The 19,019-nt window shown below is 41.4% G+C and overlaps 1 protein-coding gene across 1 annotated transcript in view; it reads right to left on the reverse strand.

Moving 5' to 3' along the window:
• Positions 1 to 19,019, reverse strand: part of pde3a (phosphodiesterase 3A, cGMP-inhibited) — a 453,119-nt gene that overhangs the window by 198,730 nt on the left and 235,370 nt on the right. The window contains exon 2 of the mRNA XM_048610478.1: positions 9,708 to 9,758. Coding sequence (XP_048466435.1) covers positions 9,708 to 9,758 — 51 coding nt within the window. The remainder of the gene's footprint in view (positions 1 to 9,707; positions 9,759 to 19,019) is intronic.

Below are 19,019 nucleotides of genomic sequence, written 5' to 3' on the forward strand. Positions count from 1 at the left end.
CGCGGAGCGTGCGGCCGGGGGGCTCACCCAAAAAACCAGTACGTGTGCGGTTGGTGTCCTTGGCGCGTGTTGTGGGGTGGGGGGGGGGGGGGGGGGGGGGGGGGGGGGGGGGTGGTAAATGGGCACCCTGTTTTGGCACAGGCAATGGGTCATCTTCTCCTCGGACCAGCACCAACAGTAATAACTGTGCCAGCGACTTCCATCCCTCAGAAAGCCTGTCATTCTCTGTCTCTCCAAGGGGCAAATGAACCCACAATATCGGTGGTACAGTCCAGGCTGTTGGCGTAATGTTTGCCATCCGACAGAGGATCCTGGCTCTGGTGCATTGGAACATGAGACCGGACTGTTGAAATTTTAAGTGCTATTTTCTCTTAAAAACCAAAAATCCAGAATTGAAAACTGGTCTTAGTAATGGTGCCACAAAAAATATCATTGATTGTAAAAAAACGACGCCAGCTGGCTCACTAATTCCTTTTAGGGACATCACCTGGTCTGGCCTATTTGTGACTCCAAACCCACAGCAATGCAGTTGACTCTCAACTGCCCTCTGAAATGACCTAAAAATGTATTCACAGCTCAAGGGCAACAAATTCTGACTTTGCCAGTGACCAAGGAAAATGAGTAACAACATGACTTCAGCAAACTTCAGAAATGTTTTCCAACAAACACACGTTCTACTGTTGGACTACTAATTCTGATGCTTACAGCTGTTAAGTGGCTCACAAACAGTTTGAGAAATGATAAAGAATCATTTTTGCACTTGTGTTCTAATTGGCTGTGTCGCTTCATTTAGGCAATAAAATTTGCTTTCTCACAAATCATTTCAGCACTGTGGACTCCCACGGTTTCATTAGCACTTCTGCAGCAAAAGTGGAGAAAGTTATTTCTCTCCCTTGTTCTGTGAAAAGTTAGCGATACTGAGCCCCAAAATGATCAAGCTGCTGGGAGGCACCTCAGGGTTGACCAAGTCCAAGCTAAACGCTCATCCAAGTCATAACCAAAACCTTGGCTGATGGCTAGTTGGTAAAGTGTGAAATATGAAGCGCGAAACGCAAAGCTATCGTCCACAAGTGCCTTTCCATGAATCGCTCTTTTCAGCTCGCAGTTTCAGAAGAAGCCTTTCTTTGCCTTGTAGTGTTAGACTCAAAAACACAAAATGTTCTCGATTCTTCTGGAATGTACTTTTCTCTAAATTATATTCATCTCCAGGCTCCCGACACAATGTTCAATTCCGTTGTCCCACCCCCTCTCACCTCAACCACAGGTAGCACACCTCGAGAACAATGGCACAAATAATTCTTTATTTCTTTGCTTGTGCACGCTCAAATGAATTCAGTCAATAGATAATAGCAACCTTGTCGCTCCAGCAGTGGGACAAATGTGCCTCACATGTAGCCAGGAAGGTGTTTGCATTCCCTACGCTTGTGCAACTGGTTAGCTTCCTTGTACTCTAACTTTAAAGACTTTACTGCAAGATGTCTCAAAGCTACTGTGCCATGATTGCAACAGGTCTATATTACGCCCACAGATGTCGGAAGTAACTGAGCCAGAAAGTATCCAACTCTGCTCCTACGTTGTTGCCAGAACCGCTTTATCAATCACATGTCACTTGTGTACTTTGTTCTTGTGATCACTGAAGCATTGTTGCTGCTTTCGCTGATGGTTATCAATGTCTCCAAATGCAAAAAGCACAATGGGGTTGTTCGCCAGGTGTTGACAAACACTCCATCGCGTCACCAACAAGCGAAGATCTATCGGGATTTGATCAAATTCTCACAGCCCAGGTTATCAGCACTCTCTCTAAGTAACCCAGTTTTCAGTTCCTTGTCTGGTCTTAATAATTTGTCACTTTGAAGGAGCAGATCCATGATTAGCAAGAAAGTTTACTTCACGCCATTGCAGTAACTCTCCTTAGTCACATATTCTTCCTCACCCGGCTCACTAATTCCTCAGTGACTTCAATCCCAGAAGATGTTTCCACCAGCAGGGGAATCTCAAACGAGGCGATATGGTTACAGAATAAGGGGACTCTCATTTAAAACTGAGATGTGAAATCCTCTCACACATCATGCAAGAAGGCATTTCTGGGTGGTGTCAATCTTCTTGGAGCTGTGCTCATCCACGTAAGAAAGAGTCAGAGAATCCCTGCAGCAGGCCCATTTGACCCATCACATGCTCATCGACCCTCCGAAGACCATCCCACCCCTCTCCCTATCCTTGCAACCGTGCATTTCCCATGGCTTACCCACCTAGTCTGTACATCCCTGGACACTATGGGCTATTTAGCTCAGCCAATCCACCCTAACCTGCACATCTTTGGACTGTGGGAGGAAACTGGAGCACCTGGAGGAAACCCACGCAGACACAGGAAGAACGTGCAAACTCCACACAGACAGTCACCAGATGCTGGAATGAAACCTGGGTCCCTGGCGCTGTGGGGCAGCAGTGCTAAGCACAGACACCGTGCTGCCCCATATGGCTCCTATGTGTTTAATACAGCTCAATTATATTGTCTCTGAATCATGTTCCATAGTGAAAATACCATTAAAATGTAGCTGGCTTGAGACATGACATTTTTACATCGATAAAAGATTTTTCCTGACTTGTGCCTTCTAGATGGTGGACAGGCTTTGGGAAATCAGGAGGTGAGTTACGCGCTGAAGTATTCCTAGCTTCTGACCTGCCCTTGTATTAATTGCCTTTATATGGCTAGTCCAGATCAGTTTCTGGTCAATGGTAACCATCAGGATGTTGATGGTGGGAGATTCCGTGATAGTAACACGATTGAGTGTTCAGGGGTGATGATTAGATTGTTTCCTTTTGGAGATGGTCTTTGCCATTTGTGTGGCTCGAATGTTACTTGCAATGTTTTATGCCAAGCTGAAGGTACTATTGAAGGAAGCTTGATGGGCCACCACAGTGCATCTTGTGACAGTGCACACTGTTGCCACTGTATGTCGGTTGTGGAGAGAGGAAATGTTTAAGGTGTGCTAATCAAGCAAGCTACTTCGTTCTGGGTGAGAGATAGTAGGAACTGCAGATGCTGGAGAATCCGAGACAACAAGGTGCAGGGCTGGATGAACACAGCAGGCCAAGCAGCATCATAGGAGCAGAGAGGCTGACGTTTCGGGCCTAGACCCTTCATCAGAAAATGGGGAGGGGGATTTGGGTTTCATGAGTGTTGTTAGTGGTTAACACCCAGGAAAATGGAAAATCTTTCATCATTTTCCTAACAAATGCACTGTAAATAATGGACAGGCTTTGGAGAGTCAAGAATTGAGTTAATTGCTACCAAATTCCTAGGATCTGGCCTGCTCTTGTAACCGCTGCATTTAAAAAGACTGATTCCATTCAGTTTCTGGTCAGTTACTACCTCCAGGATCTTAATGATGGGGCATTCAGAGATGGCAATCTCATTGCATGTCAAGGGGATAGGATTTAATTCTCTCTTGTTAGAAACATTTATTGTCCAGTACTTAGGCGGCACAGATGCTTTTTGAAAAATTCTACCAATCCAAACCAGTAGCACAGGAAGTTTATCAATTGTAAGGTTGATAATGGTACAAACTGCTCCTTGGGGCCTTGGTAAAGTTTAACAGTCCACAAATATTCAGAAGTCTTTTCTTGCTAATCATGTTAACAGGCTTTAATTTCAGATAATTTTGCTCTTGTGCTATTTTAAAACTCCTTTAGAATTGCTGTAATTAAGTCAGATTTCAGTTGGATACCAATTGATGTTTGTTCTTTACCACTGTGATAGAGTTGGGATGAAAATAAGAATCAGCATATGTGAACTTACTTCAGATGGTAATCATAGAATCCCTACAGTATGGAAGTAGGCCATTTGGCCCATCGAGTCTGCACCGACCCTCCGAAGAGCATCCCACCCAGGCCTACGCCCCCTACGCTATCCCTGTAACCCTGCACTTCCTGTGGCTAATCCACCTAGCCTGCACATCTTTGGACTATGAGAGAAAACAAGAGCACCCGGAAGAAACCCACGTAGACACGGGGAGAGTGTGCAAACTCCAGACAGTCGCCCGAAGGTGGAATCGAACCTGGGTACCTGGCGCTGTGAGGGAGCACTGCTAACCACTGAGCCACTGGTTGTGGGCAGCAAGTTTACAGTAGAGGGACTTAGATTCTTCAACTTTAAACAGGATTTGATATTTGCTTTGTTTTGAGCTGAAGCCTTTGCTACTGTCATGTAAGGCCTCCGATGTGAAAAGACTGGGACATCCACTGAAATACCATAGGAAATTCCCACTTTCATCCCAATGGTATGTTTGAAGGCCACAATACTGAGCCAGGTGAGACACCCCAGTCTCCACAGCAGGGACATACAGTTCCAGAACACAGGTATCGCACAGAAAGGGGCATACACATCATTCCACTGGTTATTATGCATGTTTGTGCCCATCCATTGATTCCCTGGCATAGGCAGCACCACAGTTACTATCTACATCACATGCAAGTACAGGGGCCTTAATTCCAGTCAGCCTGCATATTTTTATGGCGCTCTGTTTGCTGAATCCTCCAAGATTAGGGGCTGAATTTCCTTCCTAATTGACTAGGAGTGAGGCCACTGCTCAGTTATTTTGCAATAATCCTCCAGCAAATTACCTGCATCTCCAATTAATGAATTACCCTCACTGTCCACCAGGGGCAGTGAAACACCAAGAAAAGGGAATGGTAGGGAAAGAGAGAGAGGATGAAATAAAATTGAGTTGGAGGGGGCCACTGCTCACTTAGGCAAATCTGTCTAAATTAGTTAGGAATTGAAGACCTCAGGAGCTTCACTTACATGCTAAAGTTCGAATCACTGGTTTCAGGGAAAACCGATGCACGTTATATAAAGGGAACATTAAACTTATCTAGTACTACATCTTGTCTTGGTTGGGTTGACCTTGATCAGAGTACCTCTGATATTATTCTCCTTTATTGTTTAATGGGATATGGGAATCGCATTCAAGGTCGGTATTTATGGCCCATTCTTTATTACACTTCAGCTGTTCAGCTTGCTTTGCTATATGAGAGAGCAATTAGCAGTCAACTGGAGTCACGTGTAGGTCAAATAAGGATGGCAGACTTCCCTCCCTAAAGGACTTTAGGGAACCAGATGGGTTGCTACAACAACTGATTGTAATTATAGTCATTATGGAGACTAGCATTATATCCCAAACATACCCATGGAACTAAAATTTCATTTGCTGCTGTGTGGGATTTGAACCCAGCCTGATAGCATTTGTGTAGGTCCCTGGATTACAATGCCAAAAAAATTACCACTGTGCCACCATTTCTCCAAACCAGCTGACTCCTGGTGCAAACTACGAGCATGAGAGGCAGAGAGATGTGGAGACAAAAAGAATATATGTCTTGTGCTACAGAAATATAAAACCAAGGTTTATGAAGAATTTCATACCAAAGCCCCATAGGAAGGATGCTGTGAAACTTGAAAGGGTTCAGAAAAGATTTACAAGGATATTGCCGGGTTGGAGGGTTTGAGCTGTGTGGAGAGGCTGAATATGCTGGGCCTATTTTCCCTGGAGCGTTGGAGGCTGAGTGGTGACCTTAGAGGTTTATAAAATCATGAGGGGCATGGATAGGATGAATAGACAAGGTCTTTTCCCCAAGGTAGGGGAGTCCAAAATGAGGCGCCATAAGTTTAGGGTGAGAGGGAAAGGATTTAAAATGGACCTATGGGGCAACTTTTTCACACAGAAGATGGTGTGTGTATAGAATGAGCTGCCACAAGAAGTGGTGGAGGCTGGTACAATTACAACATTTAAAAGGCATCCGGATGGGTATATGAATAGGAAGGGATTTGAGGGATATGGGCCAAATGCTGTCAAATGGGACTAGATTGTTTTAGGATATCTGGTCAGCATGGATGAGCTGGACACAAGGGTCAGTTTCCATGCTATACATCTCTATGACTCATTACACAGATTAAACAAAAAAATACTCCTGAAGTAAAGGCAGTAAAATGCGGCAGTTAATTTTGTACATAGCTATATCTAAAGCCCACAGAGATGCAATTAATTTGATTATTAAGTGGTGGTGGTGTTTGAGAGGTGAATGTTGGCTGGGGTACCAAAGAGAAAGGTCTTGCTCCTCTTTGTGCCCCATTGAAATTTCTGTTGAAGCCACCTGTAGACAGTGCCTTGGTCTAACACTTCAGTGACATTGCTGCACCAGTGTTAGCTTAGGTTCTGTACTCAGCAGCTGCACAAACTCAACACAAAACATCCATGTGGAAATATCCAGTTTCATTGTGGAAAGCAGAAATGCCTTCTTTCTTCCCCCTCCCTCCCCCAGGGAAATACGAAACACAAGAAAATGGTAACACTATCGACACATGAAGTTATAAAGACAAAAACTATGCCAAACCAAATGGAAGAAAAATATTCTTACAAAGAAGGAAAGAAAGAACTTGCTTATATTGTACATTTCATAACCCTGTGATGCCCAAAAGCACTTTATGGCCAATTAAATACTTTTGACTTGTAGTCACTGTTGCCAATGCAGTAGACTACATTGTGCACAGTGAGCTCCACAAACAACAGTTAAATAAATGACCAGATCATCCACTGTGAGTGTTGACTGAGCAATAAGTGTTGGCTAGCTATCCTGGGAACTCCCTTGCTTTTCCCTGTAGGATCTTCCATGTCCACCTGAAAGGCTCAGCTTAACAGCTTATCCAAAATACAATACCATTCCAGCCTAAAAGTGAAACAGAGGCCTAGGGGTATTTGCTCAAGTCTTGTTGAGTAATCCTTGAACTCATGTTCAGCAACAAGAACGCTGCCACTGAGCCAAGGCTAATCACTAGAAGGCAAGGCAAAGAAGATTTTACCAAGATAATAAAATAAAGAACTGTGGATGCTGGAGATTTGACACAAGCAAAACCTGAAATTGTTGGAGAAACTCAGCGGGTGGACACAAAACAGTGTTAATGGTTTAAGTCCAGTGACATTACCAATGCTACTTTGCAATGCTTTCCAACAATAAGTAATGACAATGAAACAAACATGTTACACCTTACTATGTCATACACACCAGTATTTGTTACATTAAGTGATGAGTGAGGCTGGAACTCCCGAGTATTACCATATGTTTAGCAAAAGTTTGGTTAATAAATGGGGAGCCTTTATAGTTCCAGTTAGACAGGCAATGTTACACAGTGATTTGCAAGAATGCAGTCAGCTATGACAATGTTAGTACGCAGGCAGAACAACTGGTTAAAAAAGCAAATGCAATGCTGTGGTTTATTCCAAGGAGAATGGAATATAAAAGTCAAGGTGTTTTGTTACAGTTCCATTCATCAAACTCCACACAAAACTGATGATGTTACACAAGATATGGGCTTCAGGAGAAGCAGTCTTAGCATGAGGTCTCAATGGAGACAGACATGTCATGATAGTCTTTATAATTATGCCTAACTAGCCAAGGTAACTTCTATCTATTGCTTCCATTCAGTAAATTACAGGTAAGTGCCCCTTTTTGTTATATATCAATAATGGTTTGTTATCTACCATTGCTAATTGTGTAGGCCCTTAGACTCAACATAGAAAAGAGGACGTCAGGGCTAACTAACCCGATTGTAGTTTTGCTTAAAAGGTTAGAGACAAGGATCTACTTCTGAGCCAGGAGGCCATTGTTCAAGTCCCGCCTGCTCCAGAGGTGTGTAACAACATTTCTGAACAGGTTGATTAGAAAAGACGACCAGTGGCAGCAACACAGTCTCAAAGTGGTCCCTTCTCAGCAAAACTGCTCATTTGTCGCAGTCTCACTCGTAATAATTGTCTCTAGTGCAGGATAGCTGTCTAGTCAACCTCCAAATCACAGATGTGGTAAACACACATTTAATGGACAGTTGTACACAGCTTTACTTGATTAACTTATGAAGTGATGGCAGTGTTCTACCTTAGAAAACTTGGACCGTTACTGTTGCTGTGTGGGGGCACAGGTGAACTTGGGAACTGCTGTTCCAACAGCATAGATACCATTATTTATTTTAAACATGATGATGTGTTTACCACCTCAGAATAAAGTCAGACATCACACCACACCAGGCTATAGTCCAACAGGTTTATTTGAAATCACAAGCTTTCGGTGACTTCACCTGATGAAGGAGCAATGTTCTGGAAGCTTGTGATTTCAAGTAAACCTTTTGGGCGATAACCTGGTGTTGTGTGACATCTGGCTTTGTCCATCCCAGTCCAACACCACACCTCCACATCACCTCAGAACCAAAAACTTAAAAAAAAAAATTAATGGGATGTGGGCATCACTTGCCAGCACAACATTTATTGCCCATACCTAAAGTAGGTAGTAGTAAGCCACCTTTTTGAGCTACTGGCGAAGATGGCCCCTCAATGCTGTCAGATAGGAAGTTCCATGACAATGAGGGAACAGAGATATATGTCCAAATCATTACAATGGACTTGGAAGAGAACCTGCAGGTAATGGTGTTGTCATGACCCTGCAGCTTTTATTCTTCAGGATGGTGAAGTTCACAGATTTGATGATGGTTAGATCAGAATTGCAATATTTGGTTCAGTTTCCAGGTTCTCTATCAGACAACATTTAGATACGTGCATGGCTCGTCTCGATAAAGCAGCGAAGGACAATTGGAATTCATTTGCTGAGAGTTTATATTGTTTTGGACAATCAGTAGTTATACTTGCTGGCATATTAAACTGACTTTTTCTGAGGCCAAAAGAGAGAGGAGAAATAACTTTATTTGAGAGTCAAACATTTGCATACCTTTTGTACCATCAGTAGGGAGGTAAGAGCTGGCATAATTGTGACTGAAGTGACAGGGACAGAATACGGAACCAGTCTACTGTCAAGTATTGGTTACACCTTTACATGATGAAACATTTCTCAGAGCTGAGATATTGAAACAAAGCTTCTTCATATGCTTGAATTCAGATGGGAGCAACAATTTAGTAAACACAGAGTGACGTGCGAGATGGGGCAGTAAATATCAGATCACTCCTCAATTCTAAATAACAGTTGCAACCCCGCATAACACAATTATAGCAAAGTTCCATGATCATCTCTCTAACCCAAATGAAATTCACAGAAGAAAGTTCTAAAACATTCATTGCGGTCATTCTTGAGGATTTTTAATATAAGAGAGACATCCCATTTTTAAAAAATGCTCCAAATAATTAACAGTGCTACCAACTCTTGCAAATCATTGGTAAAGCATTAATCTAGAGCAGAATTTGACAGTTTGAACAACAGTTTGGAGTCTACTGGCTACCATTTCTCAAGTCATATTCCATCTTTTCCCAATACATCAAGAGCTTGGATGAGATAGGAGTAAGAAGATAACTTAAGGGGCTTGTTGCATCATTCAGTAGGCAAACGAAACAAAACAAGAAAAACTCTCCACATATTACAATTTTGAGGAAGCAACAATTTATTTCATGCCTATTACTGATTTGATTAGAGCAGCACTCCTACAAATGACCATGTGTTATATTGCTATATCATTTAAGACTCAGCCAAGGCACCAACATGAAAGAAGAACAAACATATTGCAACATGAAAAGTTAGCACAACTAGAAAATAAAATAAAAATTGCCCTCAAAGGTAGGCTTATTTCTGAATTATTTGTTCCAACAGAATGAACTGGAAGCAAAAGTAGTTTGCAACATTTCTTCTCTTTATGCATAATTTGTTATGGATACTACCTGTGATCCTCTGTAGCCACGCTTATGATCCCATTCAGAGTGCGACAGGATCTGAAAGAACAACAAAAAAAATGCTTAACAACAAGAAAATGACTGTCAATTTCACACATATTCCACTGTCACTGATACAGACATCAGTCAGTGCTGCGACTAACAGTCACATAGATCTTACAAATTTAGATTAGAACCTGGGCTCACAATAATATTTTCTTTTTCAAATCCTCATCTTGATATTTCTTGAGTGCTCCTTTTGATCTTTAGGGGCTTTTCATTTGGTTTCCTGGGGGTCCTTCTCAATCTCACTAACTCCATCATTAGGTGATGCAGTTACTTTCAATGATCCCTTCTATATTCATGTTAATATACGTGGGGATTTGGACTCTCACAGAAGTACAATGATGGAAGTTAATCAGTGTTCCCAAGAGTCATCACCATTCCATTCAGCATAAAGCAACACCAGCCAAAGAAAGCATTACTTCCCAGATACCACGGTATTTAAATCAGTACACAACAACTAGCATAAGTTAGAAACAAATGCTTTTCTAAAAATAAATGATACACTTCTATACACAAAAAGCCATCACCCTGAACACTCATTCTACAGGCTGGTGAGGTCATAGCTAAACATTGCACATTTGTATCTAACACAGCCAATGCATATCAATTGATTCATAATTTTGTAAGATGCTTTGTGATGTGATAACAAATAAATGCAAACGTTTAGGAAATAAAACTGCTCAATATTAAATTATACATGTAACAAAGTGTTTATTACAATTGTGTTAATTACATTTTCCACCCCTCACAATATGTTTCCTGAATTGCTGCAGTTTTTATCCAGAGATTCCACATTAATTTGCAATAGATTATTTTCCTCAATTTTCCTCTTCCTGGTTAGGTGTCTATTTCTTGGTTGGAAAAACTCTCCTGCCTTCCCCAGCTCCTCTCTTCCGCAACCCTCCCCCCATCCCCCCAACCCCTCAACCCCTCAAGACCTCATCCCAGCCTCCTGACTCCTAGCTCCTCTCTGTCCACTCTGCAACTCCCCAGCCCTTCAGTCTTTCTCCACAGCTCTCCTCTCTGGGTCCCTGGCCTCACTCACCAGTCCTCATTTCATCTGGGGTCTTATTCCTCATTCCCACTCCTGCTGATAGCTGCTCGTCCCCTCACTCCTCCAAACAAAGTGAGCCTATCAGCAGCAAATGTGGGAAAGGGCCAGCTGGTGATTGGATGAATTCACGACATGAGTTTATTTTGATTGGGTGTCCCCATGAGTGGATTTCACTGGGTAGTTTAGGGGTTTCGGAGGCAAATCTTCCTCACATACCTCAAGTGCTGGCTGGGACAATAACAAAAAATGCTGCACATGTCTGTTTAAAGTCAACAGGTGACATTCTTCAATCCACTATTTTAATCCAAATGCAAACCCATTTCAAGCAAACAGATTTACACCTGGATTAAAGCAGCCAAGCGAAGGAATGCCAAAAGAGCTGGCTACGTATTCAGTGCATGTTTCGAGCAGAACTTCCCCTTTCTGGTGGAAAGCAATAAACTGGGAAGCTCTGTTTGTAACCAATTGATCCTTTGTGCGCAGTATGCAGCCAAATACTTAAAAGGAGCGAGAGGAAAATCAGCCCTTTGATGGTTTGCCCATTATAATTGCAAACGGAATTTAATAATGCTGTGGTGATCGAACCACAGACATTAATGGTTCTGTTTGGATATCACTGCAAGCAAAAAGGAGTACAGCAGACAACAGCATGCCCTGTTTAAGCAGCTGCCTGGTAAATTAGAATGAATTTATCCTGCACATGCTGTGCACTGAACTTTGCCGTACAAATCATATGAAAATAATATCCTGCAGCAATGTCAATCTGTAATTTTATTTTGGAGGTTGGGGTCAGGTAAAGGTTGCTTACAACATCATCATCTAAATGATTTGATCAGATTAGAGCCTTGCTAGCATGATCACTGTCAGTCAGCCATTATTCTCAGTATAAATCTTTTCATTGCAGCCTAACTTATCCCAGAAACAATGCTATAAAACACCTACCCTAATGTAGATCTTTCCGATATGTGGACTAATGCTTTTGTCAAACAGTCTGGACACTAATCTGGAATTTATTGCAAGGCCAGATCACTTTCAATTTAGTGAACTCAATGATGATTCCTAGAAAAGATCAGCAAGAAAAGGCACAGGAGAGGGCATTAGGAAATAAGTTTGAAAGAAAGGCTGTAGTTATATAATACCATCCATGGCCTCAAGACATCTTAAAGCACACTGCAGAAATCAAATACTTTCTGAAATACAATGGATGTGGCAATATAGGAAGCAGGCAGCATTTGGTATGCAATGAGGCTCCACAAAAGCTGCAATGAAATATGAGACTAGATCATGTTTTTTTGTTCCAGAAACGCTGATTGAGGAATAAATATCCTCTAAGACACTATAAAGTATCTTTTTCAAAACAACACCATGAAATTGTTGACAGTCTTAATGATAGGATAAACATAACTGAGACACGGCTGCAATGTGATCATGGATGGGACATAAATATTGAAGGGAATTTGACATTCAGGAAGAAAGGAAATGTGGTGGTGTAGCTCTGTTAATAAAGGAGTCAATCAGTGCAGGAATGAGAAATGGTCTGGATTCAGAGGATCAAAATGTGGAATCAGTTTGAGTGGAGATAAGAAAAAGGAAAGGAAATAAGCCATTGGTAGGAGTCATTTATAGGCCCTTGATAGTACCTACTCTGTAGGTCAGAATATAAATCAATAAATAATGGGAGTATGTAAGAAAGGTACTAAAGTAGTCATGAGGGACTTTACTCTTTATATAGATTGAACAAATCAAATTGACAAAAGAAACCAGGAAAATGATCCATAAAATTTAGGATTGTATCCAAAAATAACAATGCAAGTTGCTGTTTGGTTGTACAGAACTTCAACACTACTGAGAAAAGGACACAGTTTGTTGAGACTTTCATCTTGCACTCATCAGGACAATTCACAAGAATGCCAATTCAAGGGGTAAACTGACATTTATACGACAGAAGAAGAACAGTGATTCATTGGCAAGTGGATTCTGATTGGCAGAAAAACCCAATAATGCTGATAGACAGTTAGCTGCCAGGTTTTTTTTAAGTTTTAAACCAGACAGTCTCTAACAAACAATAAATACATTCTGAATCCAACCAGGGGATACGCTACTTTAAATTTGAATGCTTTTTGTAAGGAGACAGGAATTAATTAATGAACTCAGAGAAAGGAATCCTTTTAATTCAGAGTGATCATAAAATGTTAGAATGTCACATTCACTTGGAGGTCTGAAACTGGTCTTTAATAATTTTAAAGGTTATGAAGATAGAATTGGTTGATGTAGAATGGATATTTAGAATCCTAGAGTCACTATAGTGTGGAAAAAAGCCCATCAAGTGCACATCGACCCTCTGAAAAGCATCCCACACAGACATACACTCCATCCCCACCCCGCCACCCTATGCCTCTAACCCTGCATTTCCCATGGCTAATCCACTTAGTATACATATCCCTGGACACTATCGGCAACTTAGCATAGCCAATCCACCTAACCTGCACATCTTTGGACTGTGGGAGGAAACCCACGCAGACAGGGGGAAAATGAGCAAACTCCATGCAGGCTGTTGGCTGAGGCTGGAATTGAACCCAGGTCCCTGACGCTGTGAGGCAGCAGGGCTAACCATTGAGCCACCATGCCATCAGGAAAATAGGAAAAAAGATCAGATGATGCAGAGTGGCAGACATTTAAGGAGATATATCATCTATCACAACAAAAATTCCATTGAGAAAGAAAGAATGTGTGAAAGTGTCTAACTAAGGAAGTTAAGGAGTATATTGAATTGAAAAGAAAGATTTACAATGCTGCAAAGGCTAGTCATGGGGCTAAAGGTAGGGGAAACTGTAGAAACCAGTAAAAGATGCCCAAGAAAGGGAAAAACTAGAGTATGAAGCAAAATTAGCAGGTAATATAAAAAATTGGAATAAAAGTTTCTGCAAGTATAGGAAATGGAAAAAAAAATAGAAGTGTGAATTGGTCCCTGAGAATGTGAGACTGTGGCACAAAAGTATCTGAGGAATGTTAGAAAATTGGGGTACAAAGAATGGAGGATCTTAAAACAATTACGATCACTTGGGAAAAGGTCATGAGAAAACAAATGGGTCTAAAGGTTGATCTGTCTCCTGCATCTGTTGACCCATTCCTCTGGCTTTAGAGGAAGTGGCTGTAGGGATATAGGATACATTGGTTGTAATCTTCCCTAGCCTCTAGGAAGTCCCAGCAGATTGGAAAATCATGAACGTAACCTTGGTATTGAAAAAAAGGAGGGAGAGTGAAAGCAGGAAACTATAGATCAATTAAACCTACATCGGTCAAGGGGAACATGCTGGAAGCAATTATTAAGTACCTAATAGCTGGACATTTAGAAAATCACAACACAGTCAAGCAAAATCAATATGGTTTTTGTGACAGAGGAATCATGTTCGACAAATTTATTGTTGCTCTTTGAGGATGTAAAAGCAAGGTGGATAAAGGGGAGTCAGTAGATGCAGTGTATTTGGATTTCCAAAAGGAATTTGATAGCGCATCACACAAGTGGTTGGAGCAGAAAGTAAGAACTCCTTGTGTTGGGAGTAATATTTCAGCACGGAGAGAGTTTTAGCTAATTCCTCTGTGTCATCATCTAACATGGGAGACCCAAACTGAATTAGAGATTCAGGAAATGGGGGCAGGATAAATGAATTATTTTTTCAGGTTAGTAAACAACAATCAGCATTGTTTAAAAATTGCTTAAAATATTAAATACTGACTCGGATGAGGGCGAACTCTGTTGCAGATAGATACAAAGAAAGGAGGAAAGCAAATTGTGAGGAGGATAAGTGATAAAGGTAGGCTAGGTAAGTGGATGACAATTTGGCAGATGTGGGAAAATAGGAGATTGACCACTTTGCGAAGTCGAAAAGCAAATTATTACTTAGAGGGAGAATGCAGAATGCTGTGGAACAGAGACATCTGGATACAGCTGACAATGAATCACAAAAAGCTAGTATGGGCAGGCAATGGTGTAGTGTTAATGTCACTGGACTCGTATTCCAGAACTCCAGGCTAATATCCTGGGGCTACGGGTTTGAATCCCACTATAGCAATACAATTCTAGTTTCAACAACAAAGTCTAAAGGCAACTATTGATTGTCATTAAAACTCATTTGGTTCACTATAGTCTTTATGGAAAAAAAAATGCCATCCTTTCCTGGTGTGGCCTGTTTCTGACTCCAGACCCCAACAATGTGGGTCTCTTAACTGTCCTGTGGGCAATTATGGATGGGCAGCAAATGCTGATCTTGACAGCGATACGCACAACCCATAAACAAATAAAAATTAGGAAGCAAGTGTTATTTAGACATTCACTTCAAGGAGGATTGAGCTGGGGAGTCTTAGTTTTTTTGTTAATGCATTAATGGGATGTGAGTATTGCTAGCCTAGCAGCATTTATTACCCATCCCAAATCACCCAGAGGGCAGTTAAGAGTCAACCACATCTCTGTGGGTCTGGAGTCACATGTAGGCCAGACCAGATAAGGATGGTAGCTTCCTTCCCTAAGGGACATTAGTGAACCAGATGGATTCATCATCATCAGATTCTTAATTCCAGATTTTTTTTAATGAATTCAAATTCCACCATCTGCCACAGTGGGATTTGAACCTGTGTCCCCAGAACATCATGTTTCTGGATTAACAGTCCAGTAACAATACCACTAGGCCATCGCTTCCCCTTAGTACAATCAAGAGACCAATTGTTTACACATGTACAGTTCTGACCTACTTGTATTTGAAGCAGTTCAAAGAAGATTCATTCAGCTGATTTGTCGAATAAAGCAGTTTGTCTTACAAGGAAAGGTTGAGCAGAGTTAGGATATACTCCACCCCGAGTGATCTTATTGGAACGTGTAAGATTCTGAAGGGTTTCATGTGATGAATGCTGAGGAGATGCTCTTTCTTGTCGGCTGAGTCTACAATTGGGTCTCTCATGTTAGGCGGTGATGACGGGGAATTTCTTCTCTCTGAGTTACGTTAGGCTTTGGAATTCTCTTCCACAGACTGCAGTGGAGGATTGGGCATATTCAAGGCTACATGAGATAGACTGTCAATGAATAAGGGAGTTAAAGGTTATGGTCACACCGGGACAGGTCACAAAGAAGAATCAAGAGAATAAAAAGATCAGTCAAGTTTTTATTGTGTCGATGGTGGCCAATGATATGGAGTTGCCGGTGTTGGACTGGGATGGACAGTCAGAAGTCACACGACACCAGGTTATAGTCCAACGGGTTTATTTGAAATCACAAGCTTTGGGAAAGCTGCTCCTTCATCAGGCGAAGCTCACTTTACCTGATGAAGGAGCAGTGCTTCAAAAGCTTGTGATTTCAAATCAACCTGTTGGACTATAACCTGGTGTCGTGCAACTTCTGACTTTATTGAATAGTCAGGCAGGCTGTTTCTTACAGTCGTGACAGAGCAGATGACACCTCAGTTAGACGTCATATCCTAAAGATTTTAAAGCATGGAAAGAGGCCCTTTGGCCCATCAGGTCCACACCTATCATCAAGCACATATTTACTCTAGTCCCACTATCCAGCTACAGTGCTTCAAGTGATCATCAAGGTACTGCTTAAATGTTGTTGTGACGGCTCCCACCTCTCTTATCCTTCCAGGCAGCGAGTTTTAGATACTCAACACCCTCTGGGTGATAATATTTTTCCTTACACCCCCTCTAAACTTCCTGACCATAACCTTACATAAATGAATAATTACTCAGTCAGTGATGCAATGGAGCGTCAGCTCTGATATTGTGTTCAAGTCTCTAGAGTACGGCATACCGAGTCAGAAGGAAGTATGCTACCAGCGATGTAAAAATTTCCTCTGTGCTTTGTAAACTTCTGTGCTTTAACTTCTCCAGAATTGCAATTAAACCTTGTTAACTTCAACTGCTTAATTTTTGCTCCATCCCACGACATACCATAGACCATTCCCTCACTAAATATGAAGACATTCCAGCAGCAGTGACCAGCAAACTATGAAAATAACATCTTTTTTGCCTTCAGGAAAAATGCGAGAGGAGTTTGTTTTTCTTCCTCTGCTGTAATTGTCTGTAAAAGTTAATGGAGCTGAGAGAACTAGATGATTTATGAAGAATGTAAATTTGAAATCTTAATTTCATGAAGAGGTATCTCGGGACACGTGTGCACACGCTAGTAAGGTGTGAAAGGTAACTCCAAAAAGAAAACCGTACTGACAAAAATTTATCAATAATGTATAGGAACATGAATCAGAAGCGAAAATAATGTGGCTGCATGCATAGCATTTTAAGTGAGCCAGTGCATGCTAACTTGCCCTTCAAATAAGCAGTAGAAACTGAGATACAGCAATTAGCCTCATATGAATTATGTGTCACTTCTTTTCTAATTTGTATAATCACACTTTCACTTTTCATATTTCACCCATTTCCCAGCACAGGTACTTGATTTACATACACTTACTCCAAACAACATTCAACAAAAGTCTCCAAATACTTCCCTTAAGGCTCCAGGAGAGGTGTACACCCATATGGAGAACTGCCTACATGCAGGAGAAAGTGAAGTAGCAGACGCTGCTCAAGAGATGGCCAAGCAGTAACATTGATTTGATTTGATTTATTATGGTCACATGTACCTAAGTACAGCAAAAAGCTTTGTTTTGTGAGCAGTACAGGCAGATCATAGCAAACAAGGAGATACAGATCATAGGATGCTTAGACAGAGTAAGGCATATAGGTTATGGCTGCACAGGAGGTGCACACAAGCAAGATCAACATTATCTTCAAAACAGGGTCCATTCAGCAGTCTAATAACAGCAAGGAAGAAGCTGTTCTTGAACCTGCTGGTGTGTGTGTTCAAGCTTCTGTATCTTCTGCCTGATGGAAGAGATTGTAGAAGAGCATTACTGGGGTGGGAGAGGTCTTCGATGATGTTGGCAGCCTTTCCGTGGCAATGAGAAGTGTAAATGGAGTCCATGGATGGGAGGTTGGCTTCTGTGATGGAGTGATAGGTGTCCGATCTGTCCTAGTCTGCCACAGTCATGTGACACCTACCGTGATATACACACGCACGCACGCACACACACAGACACACGCGCGCGCACACACACACACACACAGACACACACAGGCACACACAGGCACAGAGCAGACATTTTGAATTCACTTCAATAAAGTCCTCAGGTTGAACACACTGCTGCGTTGTGTCAGAAGAGACACTGAGGCGAGCATACAGAGCTGAAATCAAAGCACAACTTGCAGAGCTGCTACTGAAAAAGAAACAAAAATCACAATAAAAATAAACGTGACTGAAGAGAAAATGGCTGCAGCTTTCATATTCCAGCTCCTGTTCAAATCACTGGAGATACCAGGCAGAACTGGGAATTCTTCCATGAATAACACTTTTATCACTGTTGAGAAGAGGCTGTTTCAAAATACATCACATGCGAAATCTCTTGAATGAGAGAAGACATGTGACAGAAATTTTAAAAGCTTTGAAAGCACACTTTCAGCCCAAGTGAATGTAACATATTGACAGTATGTAATCAATATTAGGGAGACCAAAAGTCGACTGATCAATACACAAAGTCATTACTTCAGCTCACTGAAACCTTGTGAATTTGCACAACTAAAAGACAAGCAAATTAAGGATGGAATTATCTTAGGCTTAACAGAATCTCCAATGACAGCACGATCCCCAAGAGAAGAGAACCTAATCCTCAAAGAAGTGATAACTATGTGCTGATGCACTGGCCTTGCCAGCCACGCAGTATACATGGGACAACAGGTGAGTTTGTGTATAACAGAGACAAGCAACACAAACCTGCGCGCTATGTTGATAAATAGCTCGAGTCAGTCCATTCTGGTGAAAAGGAGTCTACACCTTACCCTACATGCAACATTAGCGATGAAAGCAACATGTCTCCAAAGAAGAAGCAACAAAAGATTAAGCTTAAAAGGACAAGTTGCAAATACTATGGAGATCATCGCTCAAGACAAAAGATCATGTATGCCATGTGTGTAAATAAACAGCCAAAAGTGGGACTAGCTGGAATAACAAACAGGTGCTATTATGAGAGAATTGGAAACTTTGATAATTAAAAATGTACCTGACAACGAGTACTTTATTTTTCATTTTTTGTAACAAAAGATGAATTTTAGATTGAAAGGCAATCATATATAAATCTGACCTTAACCTAGTTTCC

This window comes from Rhincodon typus, chromosome 22 (genome assembly GCF_021869965.1).
Source record: "Rhincodon typus isolate 14 chromosome 22, sRhiTyp1.1, whole genome shotgun sequence".
NCBI lineage: Eukaryota > Metazoa > Chordata > Chondrichthyes > Orectolobiformes > Rhincodontidae > Rhincodon > Rhincodon typus.